General features: G+C 45.2%; 1 protein-coding gene across 2 annotated transcripts in view; it reads left to right on the top strand.

Annotated features, from left to right (window-relative positions):
• Bach1 (BTB domain and CNC homolog 1) overlaps positions 1-19150 on the top strand; it is a 34140-nt gene that overhangs the window by 5508 nt on the left and 9482 nt on the right. Inside the window, exons 1-4 of one of the 2 annotated variants that reach the window (XM_029544494.1) lie at positions 11009-11027; positions 11224-11517; positions 14806-16149; positions 18311-18517. In XM_029544494.1, coding sequence (XP_029400354.1) covers positions 11284-11517; positions 14806-16149; positions 18311-18517 — 1785 coding nt within the window. In that variant the 5' untranslated portion in view covers positions 11009-11027; positions 11224-11283. Of the gene's footprint in view, positions 1-11008; positions 11028-11223; positions 11518-14805; positions 16150-18310; positions 18518-19150 lie in introns of those variants that run through there. The other variant, XM_021209377.2, reaches the window with a different exon arrangement.

Consider the following 19150-nt stretch of genomic DNA (forward strand, 5'->3'; position numbering starts at 1 on the left):
TGACCAAACATCCAAATCTGAGGCTGTCTCTGGGAGCCACTCTTAGTTCAACTTAACACACTATCTGATAAAGTTATCGCACGTTGTTCTAAACATCTTTGCAGTTTTTAGATGGGGTCAGTGACACTGGACAGCCGCTTCCTCATTCCTCCACGAGCCTGGATTCCACGCAGAAGTTTCTCATGGCAGAGCCTTTCTCCAATGTTGTTCTTCTGTAGCTTGGGTGTTAGCAATGGGCCATGTTTGTAAGCCGTAGACTAAACAGTCGTGAGGTTTGGCCCTGTTCCCTGTGCCCCAGCCGTCTGTTTTATTGAAGGAAGGTGCTTTTGACCAAGGAGGTGGAGTCTTCAGCATGCACTGGAAGGTGTAGGGAGACCCACCCGCCCACCTCCCTGCTTACTGGTGCTTTCCTATGCTTAATATTCTCTCATTCTCTCTCTCTCTCTCTCTCTCTCTCTCTCTCTCTCTCTCTCTCTCTCTCTCTCACTCATCCTTTAGATGTTGCCTGAATCAGTTCAGAGAGTTGATTACAAAATAGAAAGCTATAAACATTTATTAATGTTTTAATAAATTTATTAGGTTCTAATTCCAGAGTAAGTGGTTTCTGGCCAGAACAGTAATTTTATGTGTAGATTTTATATTTAATCACTAGTTTTGCAGTGAAAACTGATTACTGTGTTGGCTCAAGTGTCATTTCCAAGGAACCGATGTTTATTTCCTGTACTTTCTTTTTAGAGATTTATTTATTTATTATGAGTAAGTACACTGTAGCTGTCTTCAGACACTCCAGAAGAGGGCATCAGATCTTGTTATGGATGGTTGTGAGCCACCATGTGGTTGCTGGGATTTGAACTCCGGACCTTTGGAAGAGCAGTTGGGTGCTCTTACCCACTGAGCCATCTCACCTCTCACCAGCCCTCCTGTACTTTCTTGACCTGTCTTCTTGGCACAGCACGCAGCTTCCTCCTGGGTAGGAGCCGTCTTTTAAATGGGAAGGATCAGCAAATAAATTTATGGATATATATATATATATATATATATATATATATATATATAGTGTGTGTGTATGTGTGTATACATATATGTATATGTGTGTGTATATATGTGTGTATATATATATATATATATTTTTTTTTTTTTTTTTCCATTTTAGTAAAAGACTTTGTTATTGGGCAGGGTTTTGCTGGTCTTGAATTCCACTACTCCCCTGCCTCCCCCTCTGGAATGTTAGAGTCATAGGTGTGCCTGGCTTAGCAGGCGGAAAGCATGATGCCCTGTTGGGTGGGCATCTTCTGCTGACATGCCCTCAGTTGGAGCTGCCATTGAGAGAAACCGAAGGAGCCTGCAGTTGATCTGAGTCTGTGGTCACTGTCAGCTTTTGATACTCTTTTGGTTATCTCTACTTCTTTTGAGTTTCTGTGAAGGGTGTTTTTGTCCGAGAGATTGCCTTTGTCCCTGGTCTAGTTAGGTTCAGATCTCAAGTATCTGAGGCATCTTGGAGTAGTCACTAGAGTCAGCGGACATGAGGAGCTGTTCTTGGTGGACGGGCACTGAGAGGACTCTGTCTCTCCACCCTCCCCATTTACTGTAGCAGCAATTCCTGGGGCTCAGGGTGGGTGAGGTATATTTGGGTTTGATGGGGCTTTGCTTCTGTCTCCTGGTGCATGCTGCTACACTTCCCAGACTCACACAATGTGTGTAGATACCAGGGTGGGCTGCTAAACATGTGTGACATCGGAACTTGTTAGATGCTTGTTTTACACGTGCAGTGTAGGAAACAGATACTAACGGCTTCATAAGCCAGGAACGTCTCTAGACATTGGCAGAGTTTTACAGAAGTTACAGCTTGACAGGCCAGCAGACTTCTGTCACAGCATGGCCAATTGTAGTAAAACATGCTAGGGAATCAGCTGGGAAATCACTGCGTGAAGCCGACATTTGGGGAAGTCAGAGGAGCCTTAGTAAGATGCTGAGCACATGGCTCGGCGGAGGATACTGCTCGAGTTGGCAAGACTGAGACAATCTCCAGAAGCTTAGCTGTGGATAAAAGTTGGAGATGCCGCCAGCGTCCGTCCTCCCAGGGATGCAAGATAGCTGACTCGGGCTGACTTATCTCAGTGACTAAGTTTTCTGGAAGGAGAGATACCCCCACCCCTGCCTTGGATGCCTCTTTGTCAGTGTGTAAAACTTTCCTTAAAAGTCTGATCCATGTTGCTCCTATCACTTGCTTGTGTCCAGATCCCCCAAGCCAGGGTTCGCATATATTAGTGTCGAGGGAAATGCATGGAACCTCTGATTGACTTCAGTGACTGACGTTTCTGTGTGTGTGATGGCTCCCACACCATGACTTTTTGTGTTTTGTTTTGTTTCTTTTTGATACACATCTCTGGTTGAATCTGGAGCTCACTCATTGGCTTGGCTGCCTGATGAGCGCACCCCAGAGATGCGTTCGCCTACACCTCCCTGTGTTTTCCCTACCTTTAGTGTTGGGCTCACAAGTGTGGACTGCCACTGTGGGTGCTGGGGTCCCAAACTCTGATTCTCATGCTTGCAGAGCACAACTTTACCCTGGGCCACCTCCCTAGTGTCAAGCCACTTGTCAAAACAAAACTTCTTTGATAGTCACTGTGAGCCCTGAGCTTTAATCACTGGTAGATTTTCCAGTGCTGAGCTAATCCTTTTTAGTGAGTGCAGGAAACCCCATTGTGAAGATGGAAATGTCACTTGTCCCTTACTTTAATTGACTTTTAAAATAAACATGAGCTGCATTTTAACTAAAGCATGCCTTTTATGCTTATAGTTATTTTTATTTATAAGGTAGTGAGCTTATAGCTGATAATTTGAATACAGAAGCGGAAGGAAGAACAAGAAAAAAATTTCCTTGATATTTTGATGAACATCCTAGGAGTGTACTGATGGACATACTGGCTATTACTGCACATGTTAATTTGAGATGCCTGTTTGGCATACATAACATAATTTGAGTGTATCTGGGTATGTGAGTCTGAGGATTAAGACTGAAGTCAAGATTAGATCACAAACAAATACTAGCTGTATCTAGTGACCTTGAGTTTATGTTCTTTCTGTGGCTTTAGATAAGCCCGTGTAGGTGGTTTGTGGGAGGCCATGATGAGGTGAGATGTGAGGACTGCTTCGGCTCTCTCTAGAGGCTTGCAGGCAGAGGAGGGTTATCTTCTCCTCTCTTCCTATTGCTGTGATAAGCACCTTAGGGGAGAAAGCCTTTACCCTGGACCACAGGTCATGTTCATCCTGGCTGGGACATGGAGGTGGAAGGAGCTTGCTGCTGGTCACAGCACTTCTACAGTTAGGCAAAGGAGAGATGGGTGCTTGCAGTGCCTGGTCCCTGCCGGCTCCTCTGCCCCCTGCTCTCAGTAATGATGGGTCTTCCCACATGGGTCTGACTCTTCCCTCACAGGCGTGTCCAGAGGCTGACACCCCACCAGACGATGGTAGATTCTGTCAGATTGATAATAGACAACAGCCTGCCGGAGAGGTAGGTTGGAAGTCCATGGAGAGTTGGGATCCGATGGATTGCAGGGAGGAGATGAAAGGGTGTTGAATGTTGCTGAGGAAACTGTGGGGAAATTAACAATTTGGCTTAGAGAGGGGACTCACATGGAATTGCAGAGAGGGAAGTGGAGACAGTGTGAACTGCCCTTCCTGGGAAAGAAAGGTTGAGAATTCTAAGTACAAGTGTGTATTAGCCAGGGTTCTCTGTGGCACACCAAGAGAACTGCTGTGTATTAAAAGAGTTAATTAGATTGGCTTAACCGATATTGCCTGACACTCTGCACTCTGACTGGGGAAGGTGGGGCTGGTTGTCTCAGCAGCCACGGCTTGGTACCGGAGGCCTGGGGGATTCCTGAAGAGCCACTGGCCTACATTCCTTGTTGGAAGGCTGAGCACTGGGTTCTGGTTCCTTCCGAGGATGGCTGCAGTGTAGTGGTCAGAGCAGCTGGGAAATTACCTCTCCAGCAAGACTGTAAACCAAGCAGGCAAAGATGGAGAGCTGTTCTCGCTGGGCTTCTGCCAGACCAGCAGTTCTCGTTCTGTGGGTCCCGACCCCCATGGGGTCACATGTCAAATATTTCCAATGCGAACCATAACAGCAAAAATGGTTATGAAGTAGTTACAAAACAGTTTTATGGTCTGGGGTCGCCACAACATAAGGGACAGTGGTATTTAAGGTTCTCAGCACCAATAAGGTGAAGTCCTGCGGCAGTCAGTGCTGCCCATGGTAGGAAGGGCCCTCAGGCTGTGCCGCCCAAGGGTAGGAAGAATCCTCACAGGTATGCCCAGGGGCTTGTCAGGCCCCCCTGTTAACCACCACACGGGATGGCAGGGTCGAGAATTTAGAGGGACCTTTGCATACGGTTTGGTGATAGGAATTCTGTGTAGTTACACCTCCTCATCCCCCCCCCCCAATACTATATTTTCCCACCTTCTCTAAATATCTTATTAGGTCAAAATCTAAGATTTTAGTTTAAAATTGATTTTTCTCTTTTGGATGCCTGTCCTATTTGAAAAATCTTTAAAGGTTTTACTCACAGCCAGTTTACCAGCAATTTATATTTAACTGAATCTGACTGGTTTTTTGTCACTATTTCTGTGAATGCCTTTCAGTTTGCTTTTAGTGTAATCAATATGATGTTGTTTGGAGTGTGAAAAGGTAGAGGGAACCGCCCGGTTCACTGCATCCTAACTGCGGAGACACGGTACTTACCCAGATCTGGCGTTGACTGTTTTTGGTGACCACCTCTGTGCCTGTAGGATGTTTGTGTATCAGTCCGAGACTGGTTGACTTCCTGCCTGCCTCTCCCCTCCCTTTATACTTGTGTTGGTTTTGTTTCTCCTGTTAAGAGCCTGCCTCACTCAATTCTAAATAGTTTTTATTGTTTGCTTGGCCTTATTAAGATAGGACAGAATCCCTGCATCATAACTAAAGCTGTGCCACATGGGAGGTGAGCTGTGGAAGTCCCTGGTAAGGGACTGAGGTATGTCCCCCTACTGTCACATGACCATTCACTGCACTGAGGGAAGAAATGGAGAGGGAGGAAGGAAGTAAAACCTTGTGTTTTTAGAAGGTGTGACTGTGCATGTTAAACAAGAATTTACAAGGAAGCTGCCACAATCAATGAGTTACTTAAGGTTGTAGGGTTCCGGTTCATATCTCAGAAATACGTTGCAATTATATAGTAAAACTCAGACAGTTAAGCTCAAGAGCTCAAATATATTCACAGTGCTACAGAAACCACAAAATGTCTAGGAATAAATTCCATAGAAGACGCACAAACCACCTCTTCTCCAGACACCGTCATGACATTAGAGATACTGAAGAAGTCCTTAACCGTGGAGAGGCAAGCCATGTCTGCGGGCTGGGGAACTCGACCTGTTAGCTGTTTTCTCTAAATTAACGGATAGTTTTATTGCAACTATAATCACAGTTCTAGCTCTTCCAACTCAAAGATAATAAAGGAAAGTCTAGGAAGAAGTAAGTGTATTTCACACAGGAGATGAGGAATTGGCCAACAGGCAGATGCATGATAGTCAGTATTACTGGCCATGAGGAAGGCACACAAAATCCCAGTGTCCACCATGAGAGCCAAGACTAGAGGATGGCCCGTGTCGGGTCAGAGCTGCTGCGGGGCTATGGAACTGCCATGCTGGTAGCAGAGTGAAGGGATTTAGTCATCTGCGAGGCCATCACATGAGTGGAAAAGAGCATACACCTCCCATATCACTCAGCCATTGTGTGTGTCCGGGCAATGTCTAATAAAGCTTTATTAGCATCCCAAGCTGAGGCCAAGTCACTTATTTATCTCTATCACCAATTAAATGGATGAACAAATTGTTGCATACTTGTATAATAAAATATTTGCCAACAACAAAAAAGAAATATCAGATGTTCTTAGTATCAGTGTGTAGTAAAATCATTGAGATGAGTGAAAGAAACCCAGTACTGGACATAACCCATTTGCATATCAAAAGGAAGACGCATGTTAATGTACAGTGATGGTGACAGGCAGCAGGTCATTAGCTTCCTGTAGCCAGGAACATGGGGAGACAACTCCGAGTCATGAGGAGTAACAGAACCCACACACCTTGATGAGGGTTTCATGGGTAGATACTTTCTTCCAGGCTTCTTTAACAGTTCCAACTCCTTGCTTTTAAGCCTAACTTTGTTTTAAATTTTCAAATATGACATTTAGTCCTGTAAATGTATACAACAGTTCCAAGAATGGTGGCATTCATGTTAGATCCCAGCAACTGGGAGGCGGAGGCAGGCAGTTCAAGGCCAGCCTAGTCTACAAAGTGAGTTCCTGGACAGCCAGAGCTATATATATAAAACCCTGTCTCAAAAAGTCCAAAAACTAAATCAAAACAAAAGCCAGGAAAGCAAACTGAACCAACAGGCATGACTTGCCTATGTGATTGTTCAGATTGGGAAGGGGAAGAAGCCTGGCCGACTCACGCTGCACCTCATGCTGCCAGGTTCTTGGTCTGTCTGTGCTTTTAGAAAGTCCCTGTACCACTAAAGCACGAGGAGGTGTGGGGGAGGGGAGAGGAGCTGCTACAGAGGGCAGGGGTGGAAACTAGGGGGAAGAGGGGTGGCAGCAGGTGGGGAGCACAGTGGGGCAGGACCAAATTAGAACACTGTTTGAAAATGCTGCATGAAACCCATTGCTTTGTATGCCGACTTAAAAATGTCATTTTAGAAAGTTTTCTAGCTGTAGAACATTTTAACCCAGCTCTCCAGGGACTTCCTGACCTACCAGCTTTCAGCCATGCCCCTTTGGACGATGCTGATGGCCTCTGCTTTGCTGCCTCTGTTCATTTGGGCTTTAAAAAATATTGTCAGCAGCATTTCTTGTCATGTCCTGCTTTAGGCTTCCTTAAGGCTGAGAGAACTGACCAAGTCTTAAGGTTTGGGGAAAATGCTGCTGGTTTAAATTTCCACAAAGTTTGATGTTAAAGTTTTTTGAAAACTCAAGAATGATAATTTAAAAAACAAAACAAAACCATAATGTTGAGGATTCTTCTCTTCGGGCCACCTCATCTTAATTTTTAACATTTTAAAGAAAAATATCCCTCCCCCGCCCCCCCCCCCACAAGTCAAAGGAGTAAGTGTGTACCTACCATAGTGTGTCAACTATCTGTCATTTACTAGAAAAAGTTATGCAAGGCCAACTACCAAAGTTTAGAACACTCACATCTGGGTAGCTTTGTGTGTAATATAGGAACTGACTTGACGAGTTAGAAATTTATCAAGGATCAAGAAAGGTATGGGACATGAGCTTGCCACCAAAAGCCATGCATTCTAGTTAGGTGGACATGAAGTCACAGCAGCTGATGAGGACAGAAGGGGGCAGAAGCATAAAGGAGAAGAACCTTCAAGAAAGGAGAGGAAGTCAGGTTCAGAAGGCTTGGATCAGCTGCAGATCCAGGCACCACTTACATGGAAAAGCCATGTATCATCATCTCTGATGTCCATTGGACACATGCATATTCGTGTGCACACACACACAATGCACACACACATGCACACGATTGGCAAAATTCTTTTGACAATCTTTTTTTCCTCATTAAATAGTATGGCTAAATGAGAAATGACCAGCTTTTACTTCAGAACGTGCTGCAATGCCTGTTGGGTGTCCTGTGTGACTTGCTGACAGCTGCTGCCTTGTTTTACCCTGATCCTCTTGGTCGAGTTCTTAAGTGTGCCTGTTTTTCATTTGTATTCTCCACTGCATAGAGTGGTGGTACAGGTAGCCATTGTAAAAAGAACTTGTGTCGTTGTTCAGTGAAGACAGAAGGTTTGGACTACGGTGGTCTTGTTTTTACAGACACAACACACATCATTGTCTTGGGATTCGTGTGGCAAATAGTTCTTTCCACATTTGTAGCTTTGTTGTCATACACCTAGCCCTGCCATCTTGGGTCACCTTACGTTGAGTTTTTTCTTTATCTGAAGTGTTATTACGTTGTGATGAGTCAGATCCCCGTGCCTTATTTTCCGGTGTCATTTTGAAAGGGAAAACACCAACCAAACTAGAGCTGTATTAAAATGCAACTTGTACACGGTGAGTAGAGAAGAGACATCCGCCAGCTGAGGTTAGGGAGCCTTGGAGTGCATTGTCATCCTTTGTCAGCTTCAGGGTGTGAGTCAGCAGCTCCCTCAGCACATCCTTGCCTTGACTGGGGCGGTGGCTTACTTCCGAGAACACAGAACTAGTCCGGTGTAGTGAGTCTAGGTTTGCCTTAGTAAGTCAGCAGTTACAGATGTGGGTGCCTGGGGTGCTGGCCTTTGCTTTTAGGTTTGAGGCATGTTAGAAGGTTCCTGGTGGGTATTGAAAGGAACTGTGCATGACTATTACATAGTTAAAGTATTAGGTGAAAATGATTACTGACGCTTAGTTCGGAACACCCCTAGGTACTTCCCCTCAGTAATGAGGGCAGATGTTGAGGTGTCTTTGTTACTGCAAGTCACACTGTCTTGGTGATGTTTACAGTTGGCGGTCCTTACTCCTCAGCCACTTGTCCAGGGTTGCAATTCCATGAGGCGTGAGCAGGGCTCCTGAGGGCTTTTGGCGGTTCTGGAACAGCCATCTAAGCCCCTCCCTCATTCTGTGAGCCCTGATCAGTGTATTTCCATTCACCGATAGCTAGCTGCAGTGTTTGGATTTGGATTGTATTACATGATCTGGGATTGTATTAAAATGTCAAGTCATTCATTCAGCAGCAGATGTCTCTATCTGGGCAAGTGCTGTGTACGTGGATTGTGGCAGAACACAGTCTAGACAGACGTGTGACATGTGACCAAACTTAAAAGTCTTGGAGTCAGCTGGCTGAAGTCATCCAAAGGGCAGAAAGATGCCAGGGTACCTGAAGCCAGAGTTGCAGGTGGTTGTGAGCTGCCCAGAGTGGGGTGCTAGGATCCAGCCGCCCGCCCTCCTCAACAGCAAGAAACCTAACCCTGAGCCATCTCTCTAGTGCCTGGGATTATTTTGTAAAAGGTAGAAAATGTCAGAGTACTTTGTATGGGGTAATAATTGAGTGCTGTTATGTGATTTTTTTTTTTTCAGTTTTTTAATTTTGTGTAAGTACACTGGTACCTGTGTAAGCTTGGGAGCCATGTGGGAGGAAAAGCATTTGTACAAACAGGACTTGACGAGGGCTTGGGCTAGAGCTAGAGAGAAGGGTAAAAGACAGGGGCACCAGAACTCAGCACAGAATTGTATAATCACGTATGTGTACCTGCCTGAGAAATGTGAGGGAGTGTCGCAGAGGACCACGGGAGCACTGAGATCCTGAATGGGCCAGCACTTGGTTCACCAGGAGAGAGCCTGGCCTTAGTGGGTCCTCATGGTGTTCCTGTCGGTTCCTGATGCTACCCGCTCACTGCTCCTGCTGGAGTCACTTGGGATCCAAACAACCTTTAGGTTACGGTGTGCCATGCCCAGTTTTGTCTTTCCAAGGAGAGAAGAAATGTGGCAAACTGGAAAGGCTTTTGGGATGAGACAAGGGCATGTACAGAAAGTTGGTGGAGAGGGCTGAGCTCCTGACATCGCACACTGGTGGCAGTATCAATCTCTAGGCTTTTCCACTTATACATGACTGCTCAGTGTTCCTCAGACTGACAGTGATGAGTGGACGTGGAACACGCCTTTAAAGGTTTTAAGTTGGGAGGCAGGAAGGTGTAAGCCATCATGGGGCAGGTGTGGAGTCCGCCTTGACTGGCATCCTACGTGGGATAACAGGATATAGGAAAGGTAATTGCTACCAGTTCTAGCAGTTCCTAGTTATTCCTTTTGTTGGTGATGGAAACACAGAATCTGTCTGCTCCATGTGCAAAGGTACAACCCCAAGTTCAGTCACCCTCATGTTTGATGTTGTAGTCAACAGTGCTGTTGTGTGGTCTGCTGGGTCTGCCAAGGGCAGGCTGGATCCTTAACCTGATGCAGAGTTTAAGCACATATTGAAAGTCAGTGCCTCCATTTACACTTCTAAGGAGTTTCAGCTTTCACCTGTGTAAGAGCAAACTTAAAGCAGAGGAGAAGTTTTGAACTGATCTGTGTGTTTGCAGCTAAACCCCCTGGGCTGGGAGGTGGAACCCACCTGTGCTGGGTGAGAACTGGAGTAGTTCTGATTTCTCCTGTCTTTCCTTTGTTGGTTCAAACCTGAACACGTGGCAGTGTCTCTTTCACTGACCCCCCTGGGGCCAGGCAGTGAGTCAGATGTCAGGAAAAATGAATGACACAGAGGGGCTTCTGCACTTGACCTGCTTCACAGTGGGATTCACACTGCTGGGCGTGCTCATTACAGACCTTGGGGGGGGGGGGCGGGCTGAGTGAAAAGGGCATCTCTTAGATTCTCATTACAGTTTCTTGTGTGTATCAGAATAGTCATGTCAGGGATAATAAACACGCATGCCTGTATTTGGGTTGCCTCCTCCTGTGAGTGCTAGTATTGTGTGTATGATCACAAATGTTTGGAGGCCACTTTATGTCCAAACACATTGTGATGACTTTCTCTTACGTTGTAACATTTTGAGGAAGTGAAGGCTTTCTGTGCATGAGAGACCATGTTCTCAGTGACGTCCTGTCTTTGCCTGACTTTGGCCTTCCAGATTGCAGTGTGTAGACTCGACTTTGTAAGATGTGTCCTGACACATAGGAGCCGCTTTCCTGTGCTGGTGAACCAATGTCACCTTGTGCTGGTTGGAGTTGCTGGATGGAAGGCACGGCTTTTTCCTAATCTCTCCTCGATGTGGGTGAATGGGACATGGGGTGGGGCGCAGGTCTTCCCCCCCCCCCAAATGTTACCTTCCCACCCTGGTCACATCGATGGACTCTTGAAATAGCAGATAGGATTCTGACTGAAGGCTCTGGCAGCCCTTTGCCCGGATCAAACCTGTCCTCAGTGTGGACCGTCCTTCCTTTGAGCCTTCCAGGCCATCCAGCCTCCAGAAGCTTCTTCATTTTCTCTCTCAGAGTCTTGCCTTTAAGGTAGAGCTGCTGTCTATCTGTTGGCAGCCTGCTTTGCTTGAGCCTGTTGAATGAACCTAGATTGTTCCTTTGAGACTCAGGTTTCCCTTTTTTGTGTCAGAGACAAGTACATACCTTAATTTATTCTCACAGTTTGTTGTTTAAGGCACAGTTCCCATGGGATTTGCTAAGTGCCATCTTCCATGTGTGTTTGCAGGTCGGTGACAGTGAGAAGCATGCTTTCCAGTGCTCTCCCTGGTCCCATTTGCCACCCAGGATGTCTGTGAGTGAGAGGGCGGTGTTTGCCTACGAGTCCTCTGTGCATAGCACCAACGTCTTGCTCAGCCTCAATGACCAGCGGAAGAAGGATGTCCTGTGTGATGTGACTGTCCTGGTGGAGGGCCAGCGGTTCCGAGCCCACCGCTCGGTGCTGGCTGCGTGCAGCAGCTACTTCCACTCGAGAATCGTAGGCCAGACTGACGCAGAGCTCACCGTCACACTGCCTGAAGAGGTGAGGGGCCATGGTGGTGGCCATGGTGGTGGCCGCGGTGGTGGCCACTATAACCGCCTGTTACCTAGCTACCTCCTGGTTATAAACTGACACAAACCCCAGTCTCCCGAAGAGGTGGGCATCCCGGGGAGCCTTCTCCACCATTGCTTGTAGGAATATTTACACGGAATGTTATCACTTTGGATGCTAACACTTGTTGAACAGTGGAATATTTTGATGCAACAATACCTACATCTTAGTCCACTTGATGGAGTATAAGCGTTTGGAGAGGTTCTGGCTTAGGGAGTGCTGGCTGTGATTGAGGGTCAGCACATTGGTTCAGGAAGTGTGCACTCTCTTCTGAGACAGGACAGCTCCCTTGAAAAACAGGCGCTCCCTAAGTGGATGTCTTCTTTTCTTTTCTTTTCTTTTCTTTTCTTTTCTTTTCTTTTCTTTTCTTTTCTTTTCTTTTCTTTTCTTTTCTTTTCTTTTCTTTTCTTTTCTTTTCTTAACCTTGTCTGTGCTTTAGGGTGAAAGGTGATATGTTGTTGCTTTGGCCAGTGAGATGGCTTAGCAGGTCAAGGCACTTGCTACCAAGCTGTTGGCCTGGGTTTAGTTTCCTGGACCCACATGGTGGAAGGAGAGGGGCGAACCCTGTGAGTGGTCCTCTGACCTCCATGCATGCTGGCATATACTCTTCCACATCTCCCTCCCAATAAAGAAAGGTTAAAAATAATAAGTAGTTTGTTGTCTTGCTGGGAGCCCTGCTTTACACATGTATGTCTGTCCTGCCGGTATAACTCAAGCTTATAAATATTATTGTCTCTGCCATTGTCCTAGCTTCAAGGGGCTTGTCTGAGGTGGGGGAGGGCTGGCTGCGCTCTTCTTCCTGGCTCTGTTTACTGGCGTGTGTGCTTTGGCAGTTACTGCCATTAGCGTATTTTTGACAGTGGACACAGTTGGAAGAGGAGGAAGAGGAGGAAGTGTGTAGGACGTATTGTGTATGATGTATCATGCAGATGTTCCCCGTTGGGCATAATTGGATGACCTCCAGACTAAGCCGCAGGGGCCTTGTCCTGGTGCTGAGGCTGTAGCTGTAGTGTTGAGGTGTGAGTCAGGGGTGCCTTAGCATTGCTTTTACAAAGGGACAAGAGTCACAGTCATGGAGTGCTTCCTACAGGTCATACTTCCGGCTCTTTAAGGAGGTTCTACAGGTAGAGCAAAGTTTGTTTAATGGATTTTTGAGAGAAGGTGTATATATTTATATACATGGGTATGTATAATACGTATATTTGGATGTCTTACATTCATTCTGACAAAGTATAAGTCAACACGTTTTCAAATATTTTAAGTGTTTCATCACAGTGACAGATTGCAAACTGCATATATAATTTAATAGTTTTAGCATATTTTGGAAAATCCTTATGGAAATTCTTATTAGGATTATTATAAATCCAGTGCAGTTGCAAAGAGTAATTCAGAGTTTCTTCTTAGTCTTTGCTCAGTGTTCTATGGATAACATTTTGGAAAACTAACCATGTTCCCACAGGAATGTTGCTGTAGAGACAGTACACGCCTGTTAGTCAGATGGCTGTCCTGTGACATGCATTAATTAGGTTCTGTAGAGTGAGTTCTGTGACATTTCCTAAATTCACGGCCAGTTGAGCACCCAAGTGGGCGTGTCCTCTTTACACTAATAACTCCCCACACTTGGCCCCGACTCCTTTCCCCCTTCTGGCTCTAGATGCTGGCAGCCACAGATCTGTCCTCCTCTTGTGAAGTTTGCCCATTTCCCAGCGGGTGTGTAGGTGAGACCATGAAGTGTGATGTGCACCTCTTGGCTTGTCCTTTTCTCACTTAGGATCAGTCCCTTGATATTATTCAACTTTCATGTGTCAGTAGTTTATTCTGTGTTGCTGGTAAGTGTAGTACAATAGTTATGTCTTAATTCTTTTTTTTTTTTAGAACCTTTTATGCATCGGAAGAACAGATTAGTTTCAGTTTTTATCTGCTACAGATAAAAGTTGATGTAGGATTTTTTTTTTTTTTTTTTTTTTTTTGGTCGAGGTCTCCTTTATGAGGGATAAAGAACCAGAAGTGAGTCTCTGGTCCTAAGGAGGGGCATAGTTAGAGTCGTAAGAAATGACCACGTGACTTTTTACAGTGGGTGTCCGTTGGACATTCCCACCAGCACTGAGGATGATCCGGTTTTTTCTTCTTAAAGAATTTGGGTGGTATGTACTTTATTTTAGCTGTTTCAAGCTAAATGCTGTAAGGCTAGCATTAGCTTTACTTTTGGTCAGTTTGATTGTAACTCAGAAGTTCTAGAGTAATTTACATATTCAACTGTGAGGGTGAGCGTTCTCTGCATGTTTTCAGGCTATTTCCGCCCCAGCTTAGCACATACAGACTCAGTCTAAATGCACAGATTTCTGCATGTGAAAGGTTCTGCTGCACAGTGCCTGGAGACAGTTTTAGAGCCTTTGCAATCTGGATCATTAAAAATGTTACTATTGGATATATTTGGCATAAGACAGTACTTCCTTTTTTTTTAAATTAAGATTTGTTTTTTTTTTTTTTTTTTTTTTTTTTTTTTTTTTTTTTTTTTTAGCTATATGTTTATGTGCTTATGTGTGTCTCTATGATGTGAGTGCAGGTGCCAGCGCAGGCATCCAGTCTCCCAGAGGAGTTATAGCCGTAGTCTTTCTGTGTGGGAGCTGGAATCGAACTCAGACATTAAGAGCTTCAAATGCCTGTGATCTCTGAGCTGTCTCTCCATCAATACTTTTAATTCTTAAAAATTCTCCTATACAGGTCATTCTTGTTCACAAGATGAATTGTTTCTACATGGAGAAATCATGGTAGTCTCTTAAGAAGTAACATATATGGAGGGAATATTGCAAGGTTGGCGGTTTAGTCCTGTTGAGTAGGGCTTGTACTCTGCTTAACCTGGTGCCCGTTAGTTTTGCATTTCCTAGAGCAGTGAGCGGCTGTCATGTCTGCCTTCCTGATGCTGTGACCCTTTAATATAGTTCCTCATGCTGTGGTGACCCCAACCATGAAATTGTTTTTGTTGCTACTTCATAACTGCAACCTCACTACTTTTAGGAATTGTAAGTGTCTGAGAGCATATCTGATACGTGACCCCTGTGAATGTCCTAGAGGGCTATCTCTTCTTAAAGAATTAAAGTGCCTATCCGTCTGGTGATCTCAGATCAGTTTGCCCTCTCCTTGTTGCTCTTGTGTCGCCCTGACCCTGACCAGACAGCTGCTGAGCCATGTGTTTATTTTTATCTTGTGTATTAACAGGTAACGGTTAAAGGATTTGAACCTTTAATTCAGTTTGCCTACACTGCCAAACTCATTTTAAGTAAAGACAATGTTGACGAAGTGTGCAGGTGTGTGGAGTTTCTGAGTGTACACAATATCGAGGAATCCTGCTTCCAGTTTCTCAAGTTTAAGTTTTTGGACTCCACCTCAGAGCAGCAGGAATGCACAAGAAAAAAGTGCTTCTCCTCACACTGTCAGAAAGCAGATTTTAAATTTTCATTTTCAGAACAGAAAGATCTAGAAATCGATGAAGCGGATGAATTCTTGGAAAAGAAAAGTGTTCAGACGCCTCATTGTGACTCCCAAAGGTGTGAGGGCAGTGTAAAAGCATCCCCCCCTCTCCAGGACAGTGTTAGTCAGGCGTGCCAGTCCCTGTGCGTGGACAAGGATGGAGCCCTGGCATTGCCATCTTTATGCCCCAAATACAGAAAGTTCCAGAAAGCGTTTGGAACTGACAAGATCCGAACTCTAGAATCCAGTGTCAGAGATGTCCACACTGCCTCTGTCCCGCCAAATGAGACATCTGAACTTGAGTGTTTCGGGGGAGTGCAGGGGTGTGCAGATTTACACGTGATTTTAAAATGTGAAGGAGTGAAGCCAGGCATGGAGAGTGAAGACACAAAGGGCAAAGACCCCACCCCTCAGTGTCCTGCAGAGCAGGCCCAAGTGACACCTTTGCCTCAGGATTCGGCAGGACCTCACGGGCTCTACTCCCTGTCAGTCTTGCACACCTACGAGCAGTCAGGTGATGTGGTCTTTGCTGGGATGCAGAGTAAAACAGTGAAAACAGAAAAGCCTCTGTCGGGGCCAGATGCCCAGGACGAGAAGCCATTGGAAAATCAGGATTTATATCTGAAGTCTAGCACGGGCCCCAAAGAAGACAGCAGCAGCCTTGCATCTGAGGATCGGAGTAGTGTGGAGCGAGAGGTGGCAGAGCACCTGGCCAAAGGCTTCTGGAGTGACATTTGCAGCACGGACTCGCCTTGCCAAATGCAGTTGTCACCTGCTGTGGCCAAAGACGGCTCAGAACAGGGCTACTCGCAAAGGCGGTCCGAGTGTCCCTGGTTGGGTATCAGGATCAGCGAGAGCCCCGAGCCAGGCCAGCGGACTTTCACAACTCTCAGTTCCGTCAACTGCCCTTTTATCAGTACTCTGAGTTCCGAAGGCTGCTCAAGTAACTTGGAAATTGGAAACTATGATTATGTTGCGGAGCCTCAGCAGGAGCCTTGCCCGTATGCTTGTGTGATTAGCCTGGGAGATGACTCTGAGACCGACACGGAAGGCGACAGCGAGTCCTGTTCTGCCAGGGAGCAGGACTGTGAGGTGAGTGGACATGTGCGCTTACTGTTCACACAGCCCGTTCACGGGAGATGCAGGGGTTGGGGGAGCGAGGGAGGGAGGGAAGGAAGGAGAGACCACATGACAAGCTCCAGCTACGTGAGATGGAGTGTGTGCATGCATCACACATTGCTGTGTGTATTAATCATGGAGGAAACCACAACATAGGCTTGAGTAACTTGTAATCACATGCTCCAGTAGGGAGAAGGGACAGTAAGTTTTTCATCTGTGGCTAATGGTAACTTTTAAACGAGACTGTCATTTAGTCTGTAGTGCCTGTAGCCCCCAGGCTGTCAAACCTGAGACCAGTCTGATATGTGATCCATGGGTGACTGTAAATAGCTGCAAGATTGTGGTGTGTAGGAAACCTTTCTCAGAGTTAATTTTCATAGCTATTGATTTTATTTATTATTTTGTATTTTTCTTTACCCATTTTAAGTATTTGCTTAATGAATATCTTAATAATTTAGCATGCGTTACATGTAGCTACTGACTTATATTAACCACTCCAAGCTTGATCTGCGCATTTAGTGTATAGAAGTTTGTACAAATGCTTGCTTTCTGTCAGATGATTCAGTAGTAGAAAGTAGGGGTCGGTGCATTCGAAATAAGGATTCTTTAGTTTTCAGGTCAGGTTTCTCTTTACAGTGGCCCTTCTCACTTTGCTTCTCTAAACAGTTTTCAACCATACTCTTTTTTCCTTTTTATGTGTGTTTTACTCGCATTTTAAGTCTCTGACAACACGAGGCCTGTCTGCGTAAGTGTCCTAAGTGCCCCACTGCACCTCCCTCTTCTATCGCTGTTGGCTTGACTGTTTTAGTTAAAACCCTTACTAGGTAAGCTAATGTAGGATTCACTCTGTGGAATTTGGTTGATTTGCTTGGTGTAATGTTCTTCAGACCGCAGCTTTCCTTTTTTGTAAGGCGGACCTGAGTTCCACAGAGTACTCAAGCGCCAACTCTCGTTCGCCCTCTCAGCTATGCGTGGGGCTCAGGCTATCTCTGCCTGGGCTGCTGTGAATGTGAGCGCTGCAGTGCTTGTAGAAAGGCAAACACCACTTTGAGGTCTGAATTCAAACCTCAAAGGCACCTGTGGGTAGGAGTCCTTACTTCGTGGCAGGCACTTTAATCTTCCTGAAAACTCGATGCTAGCTTTCATCACATCGGCCGTGCTTCCTGCCATCCCTGTATCAAGACCCATTTTTCCACATCCTGTTCTTCAAAACTGTCTTTTGCTCTGTAGCAATTGTACAGCACAAGTCAGAGGAGGCTGCCTCTTCTGGAAGGGGATGGAGTGTAAAGGCCCCAGGGTTCAGTTACTAGAACCACCAAAACAGGCCGACCAAAAAATATTCTAGGAAAAAATCCTCCTGTTTTGTTCTAATAGTTTCTCCCTTGGGAAGTGAGATGTTTTTAAATAAGCCATATGAAATTAAATTTTTGACAGAAAGGAAATTTCTTAACGTGCTATAGAAATGATTAGCATACTTAATACCAGTATTGTGTAGTATCTTTGCTGTGTGGTAATATTCAATAAAACGGAATTTATTTGGGGAAATGAGGAGCACATATTAAAAACTCTTTAGGCAGAAACTTAAGGAAGTTTTTAATTTGTAACGTCTAAGTTACTAGTGAAGTACTAACATACACTAGGAAGGTAACTTGGCTTTGAGTGCAGTACTGTTTGCCTGCTGTGTCTGGTTTGCTGAAGTGTGTGACTGGACCACTCTCCCAGGCCAGGAGCGTCAGGTGGGCTGTTAGGTCTAATTGGGGTAGATTATGTAGAAATTGAAGACCAGAGACCTAGTTGTTAAGGATTTCTTTTACTTAGGTGCATATGTGTATCCTTGTGTGGGTGTGTACACAGAGAGCAGAGGTGTCAGATCCCTGGAGCTGAGGTCACAGTCAGTTGGGAGCTGCCTAATGTGGGGGCTGGACACAGAGCTAAGCTCCTCTGCAGGGGCACTAGCACCTGGAACTTCTGAACCATTCCTCCAACCTAAGGGCTGTGTCTTTTGTAATGTGCCAAAGTGTCTAAAAAATGTAACGAGTGACTTTCTGTGTTGCTGACATGTAGTGCGTGTCTTCGCTGATGTTTATTCACTAATGTCGTCACTGATGTTCATAATGTTTATTTCACATTCCAGGTGAAGCTGCCATTCAATGCTCAACGGATAATTTCACTCTCACGAAATGATTTTCAATCCTTGTTGAAAATGCACAAACTGACCCCAGAACAGCTCGACTGTATCCATGACATCCGCAGGAGGAGTAAGAACAGAATCGCTGCGCAGCGCTGTCGCAAGAGGAAACTTGACTGTATCCAGAACCTTGAGTCGGAAATCGAGAAGCTGGTAAGTGTGTGGATGTCTCGGGCTGTTAAAGCCCAGACCTTTCTGTTTGTAGAATAAAGAGTTACTTAAGTTCCAAGGTAAGATTCAGAGCTCAGATACCATTAAGAGAAATTAGGAGATGTTCAGGAAAATTAGAAGATCTAAAATAGGGTTTTCATTAATTCTTTTGATTTGTATGCATTCTACGTTTTTAGTATATACTAAATATGTGTAGGTGGGGAAGTATTTCTGGATTTTCTTTTTAATGAGTGTTCAATTTAATGACTGTTCTAATTCTTAGTGGTTGAATAAAGATTAAAGCAATTATATAATACTTTAATCTATGATGTTTGATTCCTGTAAGAGCTATTTTCCAGTTGAGTAGAACTGCAGACCTGAATTACCTGTTCTGGTACCAAGACCAAGCAGATGAACCAGGCTTTCTCCGCCAAGGGAGAAGTGATGTGATATGGTTAGAGTAGAAATCCCCCGCCGCAGTGTCTTCCTCCGTGCACGGAGTCATTGCCTATTGGACCTGTCTCTTCCAGCTTCAAAGCATAAGCTAATTGCTAGATTATTAATTTGCCCCCATTGTGGGAGAGGACAATGATGTACGTGTAGGCCAGCTGAGAGCCACATCTGGGCCAGGTGACA

This window comes from Mus pahari, chromosome 12 (genome assembly GCF_900095145.1).
Source record: "Mus pahari chromosome 12, PAHARI_EIJ_v1.1, whole genome shotgun sequence".
Classification (NCBI taxonomy): domain Eukaryota; kingdom Metazoa; phylum Chordata; class Mammalia; order Rodentia; family Muridae; genus Mus; species Mus pahari.